The sequence below is a fragment of the Cyanistes caeruleus genome, chromosome 6, assembly GCF_971803275.1.
Source record: "Cyanistes caeruleus chromosome 6, bCyaCae1.hap1.1, whole genome shotgun sequence".
Taxonomy (NCBI): domain Eukaryota; kingdom Metazoa; phylum Chordata; class Aves; order Passeriformes; family Paridae; genus Cyanistes; species Cyanistes caeruleus.
Window position 1 is genome coordinate 58,897,324 of NC_141706.1, and position 24,500 is coordinate 58,921,823.

The 24,500-nt window shown below is 43.0% G+C and overlaps 1 protein-coding gene across 19 annotated transcripts in view; it reads left to right on the forward strand.

The window, feature by feature from the left end:
• The first annotated feature begins 11,494 nt into the window (after positions 1 to 11,494).
• MARK3 (microtubule affinity regulating kinase 3) overlaps positions 11,495 to 24,500 on the forward strand; it is a 60,282-nt gene continuing 47,276 nt past the window's right edge. For 6 of the 19 annotated variants that reach the window (XM_086891747.1, XM_086891751.1, XM_086891748.1 and 3 more), the window contains exons 1-2: positions 11,873 to 12,054; positions 20,165 to 20,203. In XM_086891747.1, the coding sequence (XP_086747873.1) occupies positions 12,004 to 12,054; positions 20,165 to 20,203 (90 nt within the window). In that variant the 5' untranslated portion in view covers positions 11,873 to 12,003. Of the gene's footprint in view, positions 12,055 to 20,164; positions 20,204 to 24,500 lie in introns of all 19 variants that reach the window. The other 13 variants (XM_086891739.1, XM_086891742.1, XM_086891740.1 and 10 more) reach the window with 5 other exon arrangements.

Genomic DNA, 24,500 nt, shown 5'->3' on the forward strand with positions numbered 1-24,500 from the left:
TTGTGTTCTAATGGCTACAACCCCATGGCCACAAGGAATCAAGCCTGCAGGAACATGCCCTGCCTTTGCCAGCCTTGCAGGCTGCTCAGGCACAGGATGTCTCTGCTGACTGGCAGCACTGCCTGCTGTCACCATGGCACAGGGTTCTTTCTCTGAAACCTGTTTCAGACGTATTTTATCAGGCTCTAACCACCAGGGCTGGCCTGAGATGTGCCAGCTGGCTGCCACACCAGGAGATCTCGGTCAAGGTAGTTCGGCGAGCGTGAGGCTGGGGGATGACATATTTTGTCCCTGACCTTTTGGGAAAGCTCAGGGATGAAGAGGTAAAGAGAAGGGGTGTGGGCATCCTGGGAACAGAGAGGGAAAGTCTGAGATGGGGTGAGATGGCTAAGGAGGGACAAGTCGAGATAAGGAGCAAAGGGAAAGGAAGGAGTGGACCTCAGAGGACATGGGACAGCAAGAAAGAGGAGTCCTCCCCATCAGGATGTGCCCCTGAAATGTCTGGGAAGAATCACATATTCCCACCTGTGTTTCTCCTCCACCATCAGCTGAAACCTTCTGGTCCCACATCTCACATCGGTTGATGCTCTGTGGTTGGCAGCCTTTCGCTGGGACAAACACACTGTTAGATCCCATCACACTTCTTCCCGGTGGCCTCTGTACTTTGGCTGTGCTGCTGGCCCTGTCACCCCCCGGGTGGGCCTGCTGGGGACTCCCATGTGCTTTGCTGGAACCCAGGAGCAGCCTCACAGATGTGAGAAGTGCAAGTGATCTTCAGAGAGGTGAGGGCACACTGCCAGCCACCCCAGGGGCAGGAGAAACTGAGCAAAGTTACCTCTGCAGGTTTCCCATTTCACTGTTTCCTCAAGGCTCCCCACCCAGGCTCGTCTCCATGCACAAAATGGATGCTTCCTACTGGCAGAACAACACCAGAGCCACAATCCTTCTCAGAGAGATACCTGAAGCAGCTCTGTGTGAGCCCCAAAGCAGTTTAACTGCTGAGCATAGAGGAAATCAGCCCATTCTGTTGTGCTAGTATTGCATTTATATTGCTCCTGGTAGAGGTACCTGCTGTAACCTAGCTAACCCAGCAAAGGGGATTCCTCTCCCACACACAGCTCTGTTCCCAGTGCAGGTCCTGTGTGCAGGGACCTCTGGGAAGGCAGCATCAAGACCTGTAATTAAAGCCTGGATCCTAACGTGCAAGTACAGAGAGGCCACATGCTGGCTGGTTTTCTTTGTAGCTTGAATAGTGTTTCTTTAATGTAGGTGGGTTGTTTTTTTGGTTGGAGGGTTTTTCGTGCGTGTGAGAAACATAAATAGGCCTTCATCTTTTATGCATTTCCTTGTGCCTTCCAGACACAGAGCTCCTCTCCATCATTTGACATCATTTTGAGTTTGGAAAGACGCACTTACTAGAAAAAGATATAAGGGTGTTTTCATTGCAGTACATCATATTCACATACATAAAATATTAAAAGCGATATAGATGAACCCAAAAAACAATGCAGCACTTTAGAAAATAGTATTAGTCTTTTCCCTAGGTGTTAGAGAATGAGATAAATCCTACTCTGTTAGACATTACAGCCTCCATGGACTCCCAAGGGGAGTGTGTGTCACACTTAGAGATACCAGGAGGGTCTGTTACAAGGGGAGAAGATTTCCTGCTATATGCACGCAGATGCAGAGGAATATAAATGTGTGTATGTGTATGGATGCTTACATAGCATTTGTCAGCACTGCCAAGGAGCACTGGCTGTGCCTGCCCCACACTGCTGTCTCTTGAGGACAGAGTGCATTTCCCGAGTCCTCTCCCAGTCTGTGCTGGGTCTTCCCAGAGAAGCCCAGGGGTCCTGGGCACTGTGGCACAGTGCCATGGAGAGGCCTACACGACATGGCAAAGGTAGCCCAGTGGAAACAACATGTTCCTCTAACAGGCAGCCCCACTAAAGGAGCCCTTCATTGTCCTCCAAACATCCTTGCTCAACTCACTGCAGTCAGACTTTGGCCTCAGGTGAGCCCAGGCTCAGTCTCATGTGACTAGAGGTGATACCTCTGACCTTCAACAGTGTCCCCTGGAGACAAGTGCCCTCACAGGTCATCTCCCTCATATAAGAAGGCAAAATGGTTTTCCTCCTTTTAAAGCGTGTCCTATTGTGGGCTCAGCCCCACAATATCCAACTGCAATACTCACTGAAGCCCAGTAGGATGAGGAAACAAGAACTCAAACCATCCAGGATCACACCCAGCTTGGGACCTAATGTAGCCTCTGAGTTCATTCCTCTTTGTGAGAAAGCAGCTTTACTCCCAGGGTTAGTGTCTGCATGTTTTTCCAGCTGCTAGCTCTCTCCCCATCCCTCAGATACATGTGCCTTTTCAGTCTGTCAGTTCTTCATTCATGTCCACATGTGTGTTCCCTTCCTCCTCTCCCACTGGGAAGCCTCCCACAGCCCACCCAGCTCTTCCAATGCCATCCTTCACTTCCCCTCCTGGGGCAAGGCAGCAGGAACCAGCACTGCTCCCATGTCCCTGCTTGCTGGGGTTAAAACCATCTCATCTGCTAATATAGATACATAGAAGTGCTTTCAGCAAAAGCTGTTTGAAAAACAGAAGCGAGGATTTACTGAACTTTTTAAAACCTGCAAAATCCTCTTCATTCTGGTATATTCTCCTTTTTCAATCTTCCCTCCTTTATTTCCCCTTTTTCTATAAAAAAAATTTCTTATATTAATAATTATTGGTATCTCTTTTTCATGGGTATTTGATTCTATATTGCTGCTGAAAAAAAAGGGTAAATATAAAAGGTTCCTAAAGCATTCAGAGTCATACACCCACATTTCTCTCCAATATTATCTTGCTTTTCAAAGTTGGACTGAAAAATCTACAATTATTGTAAAAGTTTTAAAACAAATTTAAAGGTCCGATTCCTCAAAGCTCAGGTGGTTCAGGATCAGTAGCCACCAAAGAAAATAAAACCAGAAACAACAGAAAATATGAAAATTCTTTTACAGGCAGAAAATGTTAATGGGAGAAACGTTAAAGGTGTTAATAGTACCAATGCCATATTCAGCATTTCCTATAAATGGGGAAGGGAATGTTACTGTTGGCAACCCTAGGCAATGACAGGAAGTATTTATTAGCTCAACGGGATCCTATATTTGCAAGGGTAAATCCAGCCAGCAAGAATTATCACTCTGTTGACAGAATAGCTAAGGGGCCAGGGAGAAAGTAGGTGGTAAAGTAGGCATTCACTGAAGGCAAGGGAGGGGTACAGAGCCCCCATAAAGCAGCACTCCCTAGGCAAGAGGGTTCCCAGGGCTCCCCTCCTGCCCTGCTCAGAGCAGCTCACAGCTGTGGCTGCTCTGATGGTATTTTTATGAATGGTGAAAGAAGACATTGGTCCAACAAGTCATAGAAGTACTGAGCTAAAAGAGAGAAAAGCAAAAGAGAATAAAAGCAATTAAATGTGATTAATGCTATGTAGTTGTAGGTAGATGCTTGCCTATAAATCATGTGATGGTGTGTAACATGAAAAGAAAAATGAAGCAAGTTATTCAAAGGGAAACTCCACGACACATGGAGAAAACTCTTCAGCTGTACACCACAGGCTTGATTTTCTCTGTTCAGAATACCTGCAGCATGCATGGACTTAACTGCCAACAGGGACTATTCATTTATTATGGTTATACAGTGCCAGGCGCTTGAAGCAAGTCCTACAAAGCCCTGTGATTCATACAGACCACAGACCTAATCCCAGAACGTTTATTGTCATCAGTGAAAAAAGGCTAAGCTGTGACAGGCACTCTTGGCCAGAAAGAAGCAGAGCTGGTGCCCTGACTATTTTGGGACAAAGACATCCTGTTCCTCCAAAGCCTGAGCTGGGAATCCATCTTTCCCACTGGGAAGCACCAGCCAGGCTGGCTGCAGGGGCAGCCAGGGGGAACCTGGCCCTCTACAGCAACTTCAGATGCCTGCTCAGATAAATACAGATGCACATGAATAAAGGACTTGAGTTGATTTTTTGTGTGTGTTTGAAATGATGATAGTCTTAACTCCTGATTTTCATTTTGATAATATTAAAGCATTCCTTCTAATTAATTTTGCCCTTCTATCCATCTTGAAAACTGTTCCGTGCTTAGATGATAGAACATTCCCTCCAAAAGTATTTTTAAGTTCTTGTGTGATGAGAATTATGATCAGGATTGGGGCAACAGCATTAATGTGGTATTTTTCCAATTCAATTTGAAGCTATTGACCTTCTACCCTTTGTAGCATAACACTAGGTTCTGACACAGAAACTCAGGATAAATATACAAATAAAATATTCCTTCTTTGCTTTTGCAAAGTTTGTTTATGATTATAGAGTTAATTCGTTGTTCAACCCCACCTTGTTTCAGTAGCACATATCATGTTGCTGACTTTGTCTGGATGACTAACAAGGATGCCTTCAACACATAAGCACAGCAATACAGATGCCTGTGATATCCAGTAATGTTTTGGGCAGTGGGGAAGCTCCAAAGGAAAGCAGATGTTGGAAAAGGTTTTGGAAAAGGTAAAGAGAAGGATCTAAGTAATTATAGGCCTGTCTCCTGACACGAGTCCCAGCAATATAATGGAATGACTCATATGGATCTAGATTAACAAAGAATCAAAGGAGGAAAATATCATTAATGCCAATCAACAGGAGTTTATGGAAAGAGACCCTTTCAAACTGACTTGTTATCTTTCACCAAGGAGATTGTAAGGTTGAGTGATAAATGTAACAAAGCTGATGTAAAACACTTGGACTTCTTTAAGGCCTTCAACTTGTTGCAGCAAGACATGGTGATTAAGAAACCGGAACAATCCAAAGTCAACGTGACACATATAAATTGGTTGTCTAACTAATCATCCCTGAGACACCACCACAGGCTTCCTGGAAGGGTGCTCGGGACATTGTGAGCAGCAAACATTGCTTCCTGGGTGCCACCCTAGGACCTTGTCCCACCCCAACCATTTATTCAGTCCTCAGTCCTTGCACCCCTTCCCTCTGCTTGCTGGCAGACCCCACTAATCAGCTGTGTTTTCTAGAGTTGTTTATTTTTTCCTTTCCCACCCTGGATAGCCTGCACATTGTGCGAATTTTCAGGATGGCAATTACTTATTGATAATTTTTTAACATCAGAAAAATGCAATATGTCCCATAACCCCGCATAATTTGTTCTTCATCAACCGATATTTTATCAAGAACTGTAAAGAAACAAAAGGATTGTTGATAAGGTTTGTGGGTGACACCAAGACAGAGAAAAAAAGATAAAAATGAAAGGATGTGTCACCACTACAAGCAGACCAGTTTATAAAATTGCATTCAGATGAACAATACACATTTGAGTACAACCGAAGGTAAAAATCACACCTGTAGAAATAATAATAATAAATAGTTTCAATACAGGAGATACACTATGGAAGGGAAGGATCAGTGATACTGAAAATGGCACATGAAACACTGCTGAATGTGAGTTTCCAGAGTTCAGAGTTACAGTATCTGAGAGAGCTAAATGGGTTCTTTGGCTGTGGCATCAGCTAAATAACCTACCTCATGTCTGTATTTGGGTTTCATGTTAGTACAGATGAAAAACCATGCCCACATCTGGTATCCACAGCACAAACCAATGGATAAAGTAGAGATGAATCAGAGGAAACATGTATGCTACTGCTTACAAATTGGAATAGGATGCCTTTTGATAACAGACCCCAAAACTTCAATCTCTTTAGTCTCTTCAAGAGATGGATGTGGGCTGAGCTGGTTCCTGATTTAAAGTCTGACCATCCATGATACAGAAGCAGGGAAGTTCCCATAGCTGCAAGATGTCATTAGCAGGCATATGCAGAACAGAAGCAAGGGTTTCTAAAAGCGAGGAGGAACAATCACATGGACAGTCTTCCTAAATTGCTCACTAATTTCTTGCCTCTGGTAATATTTAAATACAAGACACAACCCAAATCAAAGACAGGTTACTTCAGGGAAATACACAGAGGCACTTCAGGGATTGGTTCTGCTATAACTTTGAAGACTATATAAGCAACAACCTGGGTCTTCATCTAAAGTACCTTCAGAAAATACTGACGCTCAGCCCACATCTGGACCTCAACACACACTCTTGTATGAACAAGGCAGACTTAACAAGTGTGGCTTATGCCAATTATTAGGATAACCTGTACCCAAAAGCCCGGGAATTTATCTTACTGCTACAAAACAATTACTTCCCGCTATTGCTTGGGCATACCAATTCTTAACCAGCATTTGAAAACATGACGTGTTCAGGAGTCATCTATTCTTTCCCATAATTGTGAATAGAGTCATTGATTCAATATCAACCACACAGGAAATGGCATAGGAGGCACAGTAAAATGCCTGACTTAGATGGCAAAGCATCTAGGATGTTTCTTTGGTGGGGTTATGTGCTAGAAATGGAAGAGGCTTGCTATAAAACACCTATTTTAGCTTCAAACATACAGAGTCAAACGCAGAGCTAGCATCATCACCAGCTGGCTACTTGTCCTTTGCATTGCCTTTGTAACCCACATGGCATCAGGGTCATGGAAAGCTAAGGAGGTATTTTCAATCCTCTACTTCTCTAAACAGTGACCTTGTGCCAACCCATGACAGCAGTGCTCTCACCCGGCTCTCCAGAGCACTGTGACTCTGTCCTGGAGCTATGATCCATATAGGCATTTGCGTCAAATGGCAGTGGAATTAGTGCAGTTCAGGCACTTGATAGCGATCCTATCATGAAGGTTCACATGTTATGCACCACACCATATGGCTCTGCAGGCAAAGCACAGCATGCCTGGTCCTACAGGAAGGGAATTAAATGAGGCATGCAGTTCAGGAAGCACCACTGTTTGCCCCTGTTTGCCCTGCAGCCCAGTGCCTGAACCCCTCCTCACCTGAGGAATGCTGAGCAGTTGCAGTGCCAAGGCCACTCTGCTGTCCCCAGGCACTTGAATGGACCAAAGGGAAAAGTTAAAATACGCAAAATCTTCCACCTCTCAGGTCTCAGTCTCTGCTTGACATGAAGCTGAGAAGGAAGATCTTTTCCCTTTCCAATGTTTTCTCTGCTGTCAACACCACATTTTGCTCTGGCCTTGCAGCAGATTGCACTTGGCCCTCATCATAACTGAGCATGGACTATTGATTCAGGTTGCAGACAGTAATCAGTCCTTTTCTATCAATAGCTTTTGTAATTAACATTTTAAAAATCACACACTTCTTCCTACCATAAAACACTGTTAAGATTATGTATTGTTTGGAAGTTAAGATTTTAAAACCAAATACAAATACTGATTTCAAACACAAGGAATTACTTCAGTTCTAAAGACAACACTAATAATAAAATAGTCCTGGAAATTTTTCACTGCATGGAATTACCTTAGAATTTGTACAAGAAAAAGAAAAAAGGCATTGGAATAAGAATGAATAATATTAGCTATATCCCAGTGGATGTAACATATTTTAAAATGTGTTTCTCAAAGGCTTAAGGAAAAAACCAAAAAGTTTCATCAGGGTTAACAACTATCAATCCAAACTAGAAGTTTTGTATAAACTAAAATGATCTAATACCTGGGCAGATTCCCAGCTGGTAAGCATTGTCATAGCTGCAAAACACAACAAAGCACCTATAACAATTACATTAGCTGATTCTCTACTTGTCTCTACCAACTGATGTCTTTCAGTCCCCAGCCTTTAAAGAGCGGTGAGTGGAATACAAATTCCTCAGTCAGTTCTGCATTTGTAATCCTTCTTCCAGAATTAAGACTCAAAACCTGTGCATATGAATACATTAAATTCAATCCTTATGTTTGCCCAGCAATTGTAATCAAGTCCAACATTTTTTGCTCTGACTGCAAATGCTGTTGGAGTCTACTCTGTGCAGTGCAGTGTTAAGAGGTTCTTACTGTGGCTTTTAATGTCCAGAAGAAAAAAATTCTTAATTCTTCACCACAGTGATGCCGTTCTATATCTTATTGCTTTCTGTGAGGTGGCAGCCAAATGAGTGACACAAAAAAAGCACCTTAACTAGCAGAATCTGCTTCCTGTGTGTTTTGGGAGTCATATTCTCCAGCTTTACTTCACAACCAACTTTTTATAACTACTAGCATTGTAGCCAGTACAGCTCAAAACACAAATTGCAGCCTATTCTGGTAACATACAAACATTATCATCTAAGTCCCCCTTACAAAATCACTACCACCACAACTAGTGATAGCACAAGAACCAGAAAGCATGATACAATTATCAGACTGCTTTCTGAGTTTTTAAAATCTTTATACGGGAAAAGAAATCACCTTCTGATTTGTGAATATGGCTTAAGTAGGACCTGATAATACACAGAATATTTATGGACAACAAAGAAAGATGAAACCTGTACAATCAGCTTTTTTCTATGGCCCATTTTCTAAGAACATGAATGCATTTTGAAATTAGCTCATCTGTTTAAATGGGAGAAGCAGAACATAGCAACAATTAAATGTAGAAGAAAGCACCTGCCATGCAGTTTGTCATTCCCTGTGCAAGTTTTGCTACACAGTAAAACCAGCTCTAATCAATGTTGTCATTTAATGGCAATAAAATAGCAAAATCAGCTACTGTTATTTTTGTGGTCCCAAGCACTTCTTCAGAAGTTCTTACTTCAAAATCCTTTTGTCAATCAAAAACGTGACTCTGAAAGATACAGTCATCCCTCACAGCTCCGCTGCTCCCTGTGCCCTTTCCCCAACCCCTTTAAATTTGGACTGCAAGTATTAAATGTGGGCTTTATCAAGGGCAATAGTGGAACTCCTACTGTATCAACAGGCCCAGGAATTGCATCTGACTATCCACCATTGTACAGTTCCGATTTTATCGGAGTGACTACTGCTTCCATGGAGCAGAAATGCAAGTATGTAAAACACAATGCTAAGTTTAATGTCTCTTCATGCCTGTGCACAGAACTTCCACAGATCAGGACAGGCACACTCCTAGGTGCAAACAGCATTACGTGTACTTCTCACACTGCCAATCGCTCTAATGTGGGCAGCTCACCCTTCCCACGCTGGCTGGAGTGCCCATGAGCAGGGTGGGAGCACTAGGCTCGGTAACAACCCAAAGAAATCTCTGCCCAATTTTTGCCCTTCTTCTGACTCTATCATAACTCAATTTCAATTTTTTTACAAACACATTGTAAAGAACATATTCTACTGGCAATTGAAAAGAAAAAGATGAAGCAGCAGCCCTGTGGCAAAAGGAGAGTCAGGAGATCTGGATACTTTTCCTGGCTTTGCTTTAGACTTCATGACTGACCTTGACAAGTCAGATACAGACAAATCCCACTCCCTGCTCTGTGCAAAGGGTCCTCCCTGCTTCCCAGGGAGAGTGGCTCCACTTTGAGTGTGTATTGTCTGAGCAAATACACATATGAATGTGCATGTACACACAGAAATACAAACATTTGCACAAGGGGTGAGTCCTGAAATCCAAAATTCCTGCCATTAACACAGACCAAGACATCAGCTTAATGAGAGACTTAGGAAGGAAAATCTGCAGGTCAGATGTTGTGGACCATTTTGTAGTCCTGATGACGAAGTAACAGACATACAACTTTACTGGGTGGCATTCAAAGGCCATCGTTCCTTGCTCACATCTCTAAAAGCAAAGGAAATATAACCTATATCATAGGATGGATTTCAGGTCTGAGCTGGCAAATACATATGACAGCCATAAAGTTTGTCAGAGAAACACCACTTAGAAAGACAAAATGTTACTGCTAGGCTGCCAGAACTGCAGACATGCCAAGTTTCTACAAATCCCACCAGACCCAGCATTTTTTTTTTCTACAGAGGTTTGTATTTTTTCTGTTAAAAAAATAAAAACCAAACAGAAATAGGTTTGGTTTTAAACCACTTACATACATAATATACAGAAATTATTTCTCTTTCTTGATTTTAATTCATAATTAGAACTACTCCTGACTATACCAAGATCTTCTTTATAGGCTTAAAAAGGATTGTGCAGAGTAACTAGTGGATATACAAAGAATGTTTTGATAGCCCAGGCTTCCACCCTTCTTCAACAAAAGAGCCAAGCATCAAGCTGGTATGAAAACAGTGCTCTAATACTGTAGGGGTGTCTGATGGCGCCAGGTGAGATCTGCCAACACCAGCCTCAGACCCCTGCCAGGTGTGAGCTCCCTTCTGTAACACACACACACCACCCTCTGGGCTGGGAAAGCCCAAGAAAAGGAAGGGTGTGCTTTGGCAGATGTCCTAAGGACAGAAACCTGAACAGAGATGACCACTGCTGGACTACCCGTGCCTGTGTCCCTTCCCCTGGCTGTGAGTGGGCAGGGGGATCTGTTCCCTTCCCCAGCCAAGGGCTGGATCTCTAGGGAGATCTGCCATTTCTCCAGCCAGTCTGTGGCACCATCCCCTCTGCCCCACGGTGTTCCCCAAAACCTGAGCACCCCACCTCACACCGCATCTCCTCCCACCCTGGAGGGGCCGCAGCTCCCTGGAGGTCTCTTTATATTCTTTATACTCTTTATATTCCTTATAGAATCACAGAATCAAAGACTGTTAAGAGGTTGGAAGAAGTGCCAACCCCCTGCCATGGGCAGGGACATCTCTCACTAGACCAGGTTGCTCAAAGCCCCATACACCTGGGCTAAAACACTTCCAGGGATGGGGCACACACAGTTTCTCTGAGTAACCTGTTCTGGTGCCTCACCACCCTCATGGTAAAAAAAATATTGCTAATATCTAATATAATTTTCCCCTCTTTCAATCTGTACCCATTACTGTTTGTCCTATCACTACAGCTACTGATGGAGCGTCCCTCTCTAGCTTCCCTGTAGCCCCTCTCAGATACTGGAAGGTTGATGAGTTCCCCACACAGCCTTCTCCAAGCTGAACAGCCCCAACTTTCTCGATCTTTGTAGGGAAAATGCTCCAGTCCTCTGAAGCAACTTCGAGGTCCCTGCTGGACTTGCTCCAGCAGTTCTATGTCCTCCTCGTACTGGGGACACCAGAACTGTACACAGTGCCCCAGGTGGGTCTCACAAAGGCGAACCCCGCTCCAAGCTGTGCCGCCCCAGAGCTGCTCCGATCCCCGGAGGACGCGGGGCCGGCACCGAGGGCAGGGCCGGTCCCCGGGAGGGACGAGACAGATCCCCGGAGAGCGCGGGGCCAGCACGGAGGGCAGGGCCGGTCCCCGGGAGGGACGAGACAGATCCCCGGAGAGCGCGGGGCCAGCACGGAGGGCAGGGCCGGTCCCGGCCCCGAGGCCCTCGCACACGCCGGGCGGGGGGCGGGACCTTCCGGTTCATGTCGGCGCTGGGCTGGCGCGGAGAAGCAGCGCGGCCATCTTGCCTCGTCCGGGAGCGGCGGCGGGGCGGGCGGGGGGCAGGCAGGGAGGGAGCGGCGGGCGGGCACCCACCGAGCGCCCGCAGCCCGCGGGGCGCCGGCCTTCTCGGAGCCTGGGGCGGGCCGCGATGCGAGCGGCGGCGCGGTGAAGCGGGGCCGCGGCGGGGGAAGGAGAGGGCAGACCCCGGGCGGCGGGCCTGCGCTAGCCGTGCCCCGGCGGCAGCCGAGAGAAGCCGGGCTGCGCGGCGCCCCGTTGCCGCCTCCTCCCGCCCGCCCTGCGCTCACCCCCTCCCCCCGGAGCCGCTCCCTCGCCGCCTCCCTTTCCCCTGCTCCATCCCTTCCCTCGGCTCCATCCCCTCCCCGCTGGATGAGGCGGCCCCCTCCCCGCTGCTGACCCCTGCGGACCCCGGCTGTAGGATGAGCCCGAAGGACTCGGAGGGGGCGAGGCCGCTCCGCTCCCCGAGGAGGATCTAGTGGGGGGGCACCGACGCGACGCCGCCCCCCGCCAGGCACCTCGTCCTTCATGGTGGCTCCCTGCGACCACCATCTCGGAGCAGACGCGCAGCCCGGGGCCCGTGTGTGTGTCTGTGCGCGCCGCCGCCGCGGCCGCCCGAGTGAGGGAAAATGTCCACTCGGACTCCATTGCCCACGGTGAACGAGCGCGACACCGAGAACGTGAGTACCGCGGCCGCGGGGGACCCGCCGCACCGCGCCGCGCCCGGCCCCGCCGCGGGGCCATCGCCCCGCGGGGCGCTGTCAGCAGCCGCCCGCCGCCTGCACGCTGCCCAAATTGCCGATTTATTCTGAATTGATTATTTTTTTAACCCCTCCATAGCACGGTTCGTCGGCTCCCTGGTGTTTGCGAGCATCCCTCCCAAACCCGGTGTCCCCTCTTTAATTCCTCCTGTACTATTTGAGTGTCGCAGGGTGGCGAGGATGGGTTTGGTTATGTCGGTAACGGGGATCCGCGGTGGGGAGGGGAGCTTTGGGGGGCTGTTGCCTTCTCCTGATACGCAAACTTAGTGCTAAAGCACCCGAATAAACCTCTGGTAAACAGATGGGAATAATTCAGCTTGGCTAGGGGTGGGCTAGGTGACCTAGATAATAGGCCTCTTCCCTGCTTAATTTGCAGGGTTCTCGGTGGTAATGACGCTGTTAGGCTAGTCACCTGTTCAGATGACATTAAAAGGGTTTCTTTATTGGAATTACCCTTCGCGCAAGGGAGCCTGTTCCCTTCACACACACCGAATACCTCCTCTTCTTTTTTTTTTTTTTTTTTTTTTTTTTTTACCTTGACAAAACCATGGTTTAGGAATTGACACTGTATTTACAGGATTAAATCAGTCACAAAGGTCGTATGCTAAAGGAATAAAGAACAACAAAAAAAAAAGTAGTCCTGCCACATGAGCATATAGCAACAAACGAGGCTCGGTAGGAGACTCCCTTTCTGCAGATAGAAACTGTGTTTCTCCTAAGTTAAAACTTACTTGATCCTGGTGTATCCTGTCTAACCATTTTTCTGCATGGGCTCTGACATGTCCACAAATGATAAACAGAAGGGAGTTGTCACTCACTGTAGTCTAAAATGAGTTGATCAGTGAACTTTGTATTCAGCTTTTTGTAAAGGCTGTCTGATATTCTTTATAAGATAGATGCTAAGCTTGATGGAAGAGGCTTTTTTATAATTTTTTATAATTTTTTTTATTTTTTTGTAAGGGCTTCTTATGTTTTGGAGCGGCATAAAAGGTGGAAACTTTGGTTAAAGATTAGGAAAAGCTGTTGGATTGTTCCAGACCATAAATAGTCCTAGAAAAGTGATGGTAGCCCCATTGTTTAAAACAAGACCAGACAAAGCATTAGAAAACATGCTGCATGGAACAATTACTGCATTACTAGGGATTTAGATTTTATTGACATAATAGGCACTTCTAACTTCTGTGATCTTTATTTGTTTTAGCACTACATGCAACCTGCAGGCTAAGGGCTGTATTGAGCAAAAAGCCAACTAAGCATATTTGGTTGTAAAATCTCAATGAGCTTCCTGTCTTGTGGAAGAAAATAATTAAAATATTATGCGGCCCTTCCTATGCCATGGGGAGAGTTGAAGTTGAAACATACTCTACAAAATACTATGCAGAGTTTATTTGGGTGATTGTTTTAGTTTATACCAAACCTGACTGGGGTTGTCGAGCTCCATGCAAAGGTATGGAGGCCACATGGTAAATCATTTTAGAAAGTGTTCAGATCAGATTCTCCAATTAATTCAAACTCTACTGTGGATAACTTAACAGTGGAAAGACTTAATATGTGCTCAAGGAAGCATAATTATTCACAAGCTGTGTGTTCTAGCACTTGAAGTTAGATTTTTACATGTCTTCCACTTAAGGCACCTTGTTCTCACTTCAAAATATTGGTCTAACACTTCTGTTTAGTTATCTTCATAATTTGACATACATGGATTGTCTTGCTTGCAGATGAATTGCCTTAGGTTTAGAATAAGGCATATTTTTCAATTGCTGTATTCTGTGCTGTTGTCCACAGAAATATCTATAGGTAGTGATACTGACAGGGAGTGATTAATCCAAGTACTCGCCAGATCCAGCAAGCCAAGCCCCTCCCAGTACAATACCATATTCCTCAGGAAGCTCTCTGATGTTTTGGCCATCAGCTATCTAGAAATTGACCAAACTCTGTTCTGTTATGCCTTGTTTAAAAATTAAATTTAAATTTGATGTTTAATCTGTCTGAATTACCCCTACAGCTGTGAACACCAGGTCTCTTTTTAATACCAAATGCAATAATTTTGATACTTCAGCTAACTGTTCTTTTACCTCAAAGCTGGGTGTGTTGTGTTGGCAGGTAAATTGAGCCTTGATTCATTCTCTTTCACACAAGACAAGTCTAATTAGTTAATATTCAGAGGACTCTTTGAACAGGCTTAGGAGGTGCCAAGGTGTTCAGCTAGCCTTTGGGCCATGGTTGTGGACCCCATTAATGCCTTCTCTCTGCTTGGAAGGTTACCACTGCTGACAAAGGCTTGGCTGGTGTTGAATCTGGTTAAAGTGTGCTGATCATAGCTATCCATGCCTATACTTGCAGTTTTGAAAATGAAGTTAGCCTCCAGAATGACAGTGAGTATAAATTATCATTGTCTGTGCTTGCAGTTAACCACGTTTAGCAGTTGGCAGGTCCTGTTGAATAAAAAAGTGTAATTGCCAGTACTTGATTTTTATTCTTTTTCCTAAGGCTTCTTATCAAGACATGCTGAAGTGGAAATACTGTCACAGTGACTTCCCCCAAAAGCTACTCAGAGCTACCAAGCCTTTAGTGCCTTTGAGATTAAAGAATTTGGCTCCAAGTCACCTGGTTTTGAGAGGAAAGGCATCCCAGATGATCTCTGATCATAGGAACTTCACACTTGGACAGTTGGAAGCTGGCTGTTGGCCTGCGATGAGCTGGCTCCTCACTGCAGAGACAGAGCAGCTCCTCTCTGGCCATGTCTTGTGCAGCAGTGGCTGCCAGCTGCTTAGGGGACAGAAGTGCAGGACAGGATCACATCTTCTCGGTCTTTTTCAAAAATATGTTCTGCATGTGAGAAAGAAAGCAGCAGAGACCTCCTTCATGCAAATATGGGAGACAGGATACACACATTAAAAGGACTTAAGATGACAGAAGAATGAGTAAACCTGTTTTACTAGTAATGAGAAGGAAGGGAGAGAAGATGGAGGAGAATAGAATGTGGAAACACAATGGAAAAGGAAGATAGAAGGTGGAAAACAAAAGATGAGAGGAGTCACAGAGGAATGTGCATATGGCAGGATGGAGGACAACCAGTGACAAAGAAATAGGAGCAGAAGGAGCAAGATTGTGAGGAGTAGGACAACTATTCATTAAAAAAAATGTTCAAAGAGTGGGAAGATGATAGCAAACTATAGATAGAAACAAGGAAATACAGGTGGTATGGAGGTTGGAAGATTACTTTTTTTAACAGCATGAAATAGAAAAGAAAAATCTTGGATTAAGGAGTTTAATTAAAACCTCTGTGTTCATTGCACAGCTGTGGGGCTTTTTTGCAGGAAAAAAGGGTAACTATTTGAATGTGTTGGTTCTGCAGGCCAATCTGAATTAAAAATTTACGTAATTTGAGGAAAAGCAAGACTAAAATATACTCTTATCTCCATGACTGTGCCTAATGTGAAAAATTTGCTATTGAAAAATGCCAGCATGATGGCAACTGTGCTTGCACAAAAGGATTCTGTGCAGCAGAAGTACCACCCCCTTTTTTTTTTTTTTATTTAAAAAGATTTAGTAAAAGCAGGGTTAGGTACAAAAACGTATTTTAAGATACTGGGAAAGTTAGTGCAGTATGTCTTGGTTTATTATCAATTAACTATGAAATGCATTAGAGCATTTGCAGACAATATGCAAGCTTGCATTGTTCTATATATTATTTATCAGTCTTCTCCTATTACAGATAGATCTGTAATTGGAATGCTTTCTTCCGTAGCATGAAATCCTGTGGGTTTTTTTAAGGAAGGGACCAAGGAGGGAAGGGTTCCTGTGGCCAAGAGTTCTGATAGATTTTCTTCTACAGGACCTTCTACACTATTCCATATTTTTCACCAGTTGTAGTAAATGTTCTGGTTTGAATTAAATGGGGTGAAGGTAGCAAAATAACTAGAAATAAAAAACATTTTAAGAATTCACCTGGGATTTTTTTAGTGCCAAAATTCCCTAGAGCAGAAAAAGATGCTGATGCCGACAGGCCTGGTACTGTGTACTCAGAAAATACCTGGTGAGGCTGCATGATATTGCAAGTTACCAGCTGCTAGTATCTTCACATTTTTACAGTGAGACATTTAATTCCTAGCAGTGCTGAACTGCCTGTGCTGTGGTGGTTAATCTGCTGGTTTCAGTCAGCTCACACTGATGGGAGGCTGCTGGGGGCATCAGCCTCGGGTGCCTCTTCCCACCCGCGGTTTGTGCCAGCACTAATTATCATGGGGCTGTGTGACGAGTCTGGTCAGCTCTGATCCAACTGCTACATACCCTTAAGAAAGGTGGGGTTATCCCCATTCTGTGGCTGCAAACAGAACATCCAGTTCAGGTGGGGAAGGTTAGAAACGCTTCCTGGTGTTTTTATTTTGGTTTAAATTAAGCCAGTCACAGCACAGCACCCTGGTGCTAGGGTGAGTTGAGTTGTGCCACAACTACAAACAGAGATATATATTTACAACAGTGTAATTTGGGATGTTTTGTTCTTGGAAATAACCTTTTTTTTTGCCCCCTTTTTACATTATTTCAGTCACTCAGAAAAAGTAGGTTGCAGGACCTTATTCCAGAAAATGTATGTAGTTAGGCTTAATTCATTAGCACCACCAAATGTGACTTATGTTGTGGCCTTAGAGGTAGCAGTCTGAAAAACAGAACACAACTACAGGAAACTGGGGAAAAAAAATGAGAGGAAATACAATATTTAGTACACTGAACTTAATAGACTTCTTCCTAGCTTTTGTTACCCACTCACCTGGTATGCTTACCTGCTCGGTTCTCCATCTTAGTTCTAGCCAAAAGATATATTCATGTTGATGTAAGCGGACAGTTCCTGTTGACAACATGTCTCAGGTGACTCAAGTCAAAGGAATTCAAAGAGTGGAGGCATTTGTCTCTCCTGATCTCTGTTTCATATGATATATAAGTAGCATGTTGTCTGCAACTTCCTCTCCTCAGTTGAATAATGTTGCCTTATGGGTGTCAGCCAGATCAAAACTGGAGGTCACTTTTTTTTTTTAGGCTCATGGCATATCAGGGTTGGCTCTGCTTAGCTAGGAGATCATCTGCCACTAAAATTCTTTGGAACATATGATAAATAGGTGCATACTGCTCTTAAAATATGAACCTGAAAGATCCTGAGTACACCTGTGATAAGGATGAAACCCTTGGGTTAAGCAGAATTCTTGCCCCATAAAGCAGGAAGTTGCTGAGCTCAAGATGTATATATATATACATATAAACAGAAATTGACTTTCAAATAAAATTTGTTCCTGCAGGGTTAAAGCCTAAGCAAAGTTTTCTATCTGCAAGCTCAATGTGGTTTTTGAAAACCAACTATGAGGTGGTTGGGTTTTTTTCTTTTTTGTTTAGCATGTAATTACTGACAGTGATGATTCTGGAAACAACTTAGTTGGCAGTATTGTTGATGAAGAATAGAATATGGTTGGCTTTTTAGCTATTATTCCCCAGGCTGATGTCAATAAATATCCATTTTAATCAGCAGTAAAGGAATTTTGGCTGGAAAGATATGATGAATGTCAGATCTTGATAATGTGAAGCAACAAAAGAGCTTTTAAAGAGCTTTTCTAACTGGCACCAGACTTATCTTTTTGATTATATAAGCAGGATTTCTTCACTGTTGTGTTGTTCAGTGCTAATCATGGAATTACAAGATCACTCTCTTTCATATGCTGTATAGACCATGAACCGAATACTGCCAAGCACATCACAGAGGCTGTAGTGGTTTTACATGGGAGGACTCTTGAGCCAGACCCTGTATGTCTGCGGGGGGAGCATCCTTCCTTTGCTGAGGACTGTTAGTGTTTTGCTGTCAGCACATCCCCACTCTGGTCTTCAGGGCAGTCAGTGCTGCACTTGTCACTGGCAATTCCCATTGCAGTTCCCACTGCTGGTCAGTAGCCAGAATTAGGAGTGTGCATGTGTTGCTTTGGGTAGCAGTGTTCCCTCTGCCAGGTGAAAGTGTCCTGTGTCCCTGCTGCCCACCTCCATCAAGCTGCCAAGCGTCGGGCATTGCATTGCTGTGCTCACTTTGAGCTGCATCTGCCGTGTCCTGACCGTTACTCCTGGTTTTTTTCTTTTATTTTGCCTTCCCTGCTGAGGTGTGGAGGAATTAGGAATGTGTGTCAGAGGTATAGCTTCCATGTGCTAAAGGCTGTTTACTCTTCAAGTTTCCCCTTTAATCCAGTGGTTTGACACATCTGACCTAATTAAAATAGCCACTCGTTTTCATGAATGTCATACCATTACATGAATGAATACTATGACGGGCTGAGAACTGCGCAGTGAAATCTTTCCCTTTTAACAATGGAAGCATCCCAATTAGTGTTTTCTCTCCTTTAACATCTATTATATTTCTAGAAGGTCTGCTTATCTCCCTTGAATTCTGACTCGTTCAGTTGTTCCACTCGATCACAACATCCATGATGGTTGGGCCGTAGCCCACATCACTGAATAAATCTTCTCTCATGGGTTGATAACTTCAGTCAGTGCCACATTAGGTGCATAGCATTTTTCTTTGTAGGAGACCCTTTAAAATTTTGAGTTGGAAGCCATGACTGTTTACCTTTAAGATAGATTATGGAGCAAGCTAGTCTAAAAACTGCCTTTTAATTATATATGTTGGAACCAAATAATTGGTTATGCAAACATCAACATATGCATACTTGGTCTGACAGAATCCACCTCACTTCATATCCTGATTTGTGCCTTGGTCACTGGTAGGAGGGAAGTAAAATCAGGACAAGTACAGGACATTTTCTCCTGGTGCATTCCTGTTGAATAATCTAGGAAAATATAATACTTTATAATACACGATGATTTAGGGAATCCCAGGGTAGTAGCTGGTATATAAACAATTGTGGTTGAGTGTTTGCTGTGACACCCTTTGGTGGCTGCCAGAAACATAAGTCTCTGTTTTGACTTTCCAGTAGAATTCCTTCGTCAGCAGTTGCAGGATGCCCTGCTGTGCTATTTCAGGGATATCTGTGCTCAGTAAGATGCTACCTCTGTGCATATCCTTAGGGCTACCTTTTTGCTCTTACACTGAGTAGTACTCAGCAGTCTGTGGGTTCTTAAAGATGTTAATGAGAACAGGCAATATAATACAACACATTGTTGGGAAGGGCTGCAGTGAAAATTTCTCTTTGCATGTTTGGTTTTAAATACTTTTGAGATTTATTTTTTTTTAAAAAAAATAAACTATGATATGGTTCCTGTTAAGTTTTTCTGTAAATGAGAGTGCTAGTGGAAAGTGCAGAGCCAGAAATTACTATGTATTTATATATTGTGTGCCTAGGTTAAGGTAAAGATGCAATTTAGTGTCTCAAATGTTTGTGTCCTGGAATACTTACATTATTAGCATTATAAGGTAGAGGCTTTAAGTACAGTTTTTTCTTACTACAGTTAAAAAATCTGAATGAAATGAGGCTGTCATGATTGTTACTTGTCTGACAGCTTTCCAAGAAATTCTACAATATTGCTTTGTAGTATTTCAGGTAGAGGTGAGGTAAGAGTTAAAGTAATAAACATCCCTGGTGACTTCAATAAGATTAAATTTTATTTGTTCATTTTTGCTGATGATAAGTTAGTTCTCACTATTTAATTAAATAAATACTTTTTAAAAGTTGATGCTATTTGTTCTCCCCCCTGTTTCAGAAAGAGTTTCCTATTTACTGTAATCAAACATGGATTTTTGCTGGTCTTGGACATTCTGATTTCTTACTGTTTTTCAGCTCTTCAAATGGACATCAGGTTCTGTTTCTTTCAGGTTTTTCCTCAACTTCTGGCACCTTCTTAAGCAGTTCAAGAACTTTGATACTAGTCATCCCCTGCCCTGGGTGTTTCTAATCTGAAACCATACAGATACTGGATAAAACTAACATCTACCAAAAATATTTCAGTTGTTGACACCTTCATACTTCATTTGCTTTTTACTTTTTTTCCTTTTCTTTTTTTCTTTCTCTTCATGCTAATCATTATCTGGCTATGAAAGGATGTCGGCTCATCATTGGGGGAAGGCTTTTGCGAAAAGGTGGGTTTTGTGTTGTGTTCCAAATATAGTTGGTGTTGAGTTCAGTCCCTCCCTTGCAATAAGCTCTCTCACAAATAAAGATGCTTTACTTCATTTCCTTCTGGGTTGAGTAATAATAGGGTGGGGCTGAGGGGAGGAGGAGAATGTTTTGTTTTGGGGTTTTTTTAATGACAAAGGTTGTCCTGCTAGCTTGAAAATGGATGGTGCAAAAAAAAAGAAAAATATTTCAAGTGTTTAGAAGATTTTTAAATGCAACCTGCTGCATGCCAAGATATGGAAGAAAGTGCTTTATTGTTGTGAGTGGATTTCAGGAGACTTTTCTTTTAAAAGAGGCGGTGACTGGCAAACCTGAGTTGCACAAAGTACCCAATCTCCTTGCCTCAGTTTCCCTCTACAGTGTAATGGTCTTGCTTTACATGAAGACAGATATTTTGGGAATCACTCAGCCATGGTGAGTTCATTAGAAAGTGTTATTCTTACACAGAAAGCACCTCCAGGAAATACAACTCACCTACCACAATGTATGGAAATTTATTACAAATAATCACATGCTGATTTTAAATCTTATGTTTTTAAGACAAACACCATATCTTCTTGAAACCTTATAAATGTGGACCTGGAAAAGAAGCCTGAAATTGAACAGTTTTGGGGAGGGGTCAGTGTAGTGAGGGAGACAAAATCTGTGGATTTGAGAGAAAGGACAAATGATCTGCATCTCAGTTTGGAGAGCAAAGGGTGCTATTGCCGTTTCTCTGGTCTGAGATTGGCACTAATCTGTTTGCTGAGGAAACTGCCCTGGGATGTACTTGGGCACAGCCAGATGCTATACAAGCCAGTGCATGATTTGAGCTTTTATTGGACCACCTATATTTTGCTTTTTGCCTACACCATTTAGCTTTCCATCTGCCTATCACAGCTTCTTGAAAATGACTAGGTTGGGAGAAACACTTCCACTCAGTTTTGAGTTTATGCTCTTCATTTCCATATGCAAAAGAAAATCCATGTTGAAATGGACAATCTGTTTTCTGTGGTTTTTAGAAAGCTTGTTGTCTGTTCAGTATAATAATGTAACTGACAGAGGAAGGACTTGCTGATAGATTTATTTATGTAAAGTGGAATATAGTCCAAATTAGATATGGTTGCCAATGGCTAGATTTATACAGAATTAAACATGGCTTTGAGCAAATCAGTTGGAGAGAACTGAACTGCTTAGGAACTCACAGCTTGATACTGAAAACGCGCAGCTGAAAAAGGTCATATTCTTGAAAAGAAATAATCTGGGTTGGGGTGGAAATGCAAACCCCCATACAAGGAGATTGTGTTCAGTTTATCAACCCTAGTCCAAATGAGTTTGCAGCTTTTAATTCTGTCCTTTAAATGCAAAGCTAGGAAGCGTGAAAAGATGATGGGACACATTTCTCAAGAGGACAGTGAAGCTCTCAAGACACTAACTGGGTGGTTTACTGTGTGGAATAGAGTTAGTGTAACAGAATCTTCCCTTCACCCGACAGTGCTTATGTGAAGTAGGGTATGAGTTAGATCAATTTTGACTAACCCGTTCTCTGGCTTGGGAATGCATCATACCTGATGCCCACATCTCAGCTGCTTGTTAGGATAGCTCAGAACTAACAGTTTTTTAGTTCAAGCACAAGGCAGCACAACTACTGTGTTTTCAGAGTCAGCTGCATGGTTCAAAAACTGTTGAATTCGAGTTGTTGAATCTGTCTGCTGGAGAGCCTAAGCTAACAAGCCCTGCTGGGAGGCAGTCTGGCTCCTGCTGAAGCCAGCTTGTGCTGAGTGCCCAGGTGTGGAAGGGCTGTAGTTTAAATAGTTCTGATACACTTATTTTTCTGAGAAAAGTTATCAACTCAGTCAAGTGCAGTGTAAGTAGTACAGTTGTATTCCTAGTATGCTGTACTTGAACTGAAATGAACCTTCCTCTAATATATCCAAGAAATATCCCCATGGCCCTGTACAGAACATCCTGGTCCCTGATCACCAGGGGTAGCAATGTAGGAGGATGTTAGCATCTAACATCAGCAGTTGCTGCTTTTTTCTAGCTGGTCTGAATAATTTGACACTAAAAGGTACGAAAGGAGCTGACAGAGAAGTTCTCTGCATTCTGTGTTGCAAGGTTTGTTAGAAGTCAAAGTTTAGGGAAATAGAGAAGATTGGCATTACTATGCCAGTACACAGAGGCGTGGCTAAGATGAACAATCAGCACCAGCCTGACATTCAGGACATGCAAAATACTGAAATGGTTAAATAGGATTTCACTGGCTTTAGTACATTAGTAGTTCCTTCAGTTGTTGACTGCTTGTCCTTCCTCTCCTTGAGAATTATTGATGGATAAACACTTACCCAGTTGTTGTAGGTCTCAAGATATTATTGAGAACACTGAATTATTATCAAGCCTTGAATTTTTACTGGATATTGTTACAGGTGTGCTTCTTGTTCTTGTGCCAGTTATTAGTAGTTTGGAAAAACACATGTATACTTGCTCCTGAAAACTGATAAAATTGCTAGACTATGAAATAGGGCAGGATGGGCCACTCATCAGGAACACTTGATATCCTGCATGAAAGGAAACTTTACATTTCAGTTCAGCCAAATGTCATCATACATGTAAGGATTCAGGAAGGAGAAGCAGTAAATCAGGGTTGACATTGGGTGGTCAGGTACAGATGGTCTTCTGCAAAGAGGGTTAGTTCTGCCCCTGTGAAATCAGTAGGGTGTTGAACAGAAGATGCAGCCTCTGTGTTTAGTCCTGCTGCACCTACTCTTGGTATGGTAGGTCCATGTCTACCATGAGCCCCACAAAAAGATGTTGGAAAAATAGAAGAGGGTTCTCTACAGAAGTACAGGAAATGTTTCCTCGTCTTTAGTCATTCATACAGCAGCCTGTTTGGGGAGTTCAATATACGTATCACTTACTAAAGTGAAAGGGTATTGTGATCAGAGAAATTAAGTACCACTATGGGAAGTGCAAATCTTGTGGCAGTACAGTAGTCAGTCAGTAAGGAGAAGCTAAAGCCAGATTGGTACTAAAACATTATGTGTTTTTTTTAAAATAGTAACTATTGAAACAATTTTCCAGGAGTTGCCATAGACTCCTATCAGTAGCATTTCTTATATGCAATGAATGTGTTTTTAAAAATAATTTGATCACAGCTGTTGCTGTGAAATTAACAAATTAACAAATCAAGGAACCTAAGATGTGAGAGTATATGGTCACAAGGTTACATCAGGCAAGTGAAACTTGCCAAGCCTCATGCAAGCATGGATTTGTTCATTTGTGCCTGTACCATGGTTGTTAGCTCTTGAGATATGATCTCATCCTCACACTACAGTGATTTTCAGACTGAATGTTGCTGTATGCCAGTTTCTTCATTGTCCCCAATGGGTTTCAGCAAGAGGAGTAGTAGTAGAAGAGCAAGATCTGGGGTTTCTGGGATGACTATGAAGTTAATGTGTCATCTTTGGTGGAGTGAGATACTTGCTCCACATTTGGGGACCCCTAAACATTTCTAACTAATACTTTAATTAGTGTGGTTGGTGTAAGGACCCTCAACCATGATTTAAAAACATAAGAAGGCACCTGCACTTTCATAAACAGGCTGTCAGGAAATTAAGAAATACTTTAACCATGTGATCTAATGAGTAAACACTGTTAGAGATAATATATGACCATTCCTTTTTAATTAGTAGCTGTTCAGGGAAATGAAAATGAAAGGAACTTGAAAGATTGCAGACAGTGTCTCAGATCTCTGTAACTGGCTTTCAGCCTATCAATATTCAGGGTTTCAGTATAATAGGTAAGATTTCTTCCCTTGTTCTTCAAGTCATCCTGGGTATTTTCAGTCATACAGATCTGTAGGAACACAAGTTTAGTACCACAGGAAAGACTAAAACCCTTTTATTATTTTATTCGTATAAGTTGTCCATTAAGTTTAATAATTTGTGCTCTTGGAAAATCTGTATTCATGTTTCCTTTCCAAAGGCTTTCCTGCACTAGTTATGCACAGTAATGCAAATAGGAAATAATATCAAACACATCCATATTTCCTATCTGCTCTGGCAGTCCATGTAAGTTACTTAAAAATGCTCAGCTGTTGCTGCAGCGCAGGTGATGTTCATTGTCTTTCCGAGGTGATGAGGTGATGTGAACTGGGCACCACTTTATTGCCTCCATCAGAACAAAGTTCAGTGTAAACATGAAGTTTCAGTTGGATCCTTTGTTTTTCTTCAAAGGCATCGCTGATGTTTTTGAATGTTGTATGTTTCTCATCTTTGATGT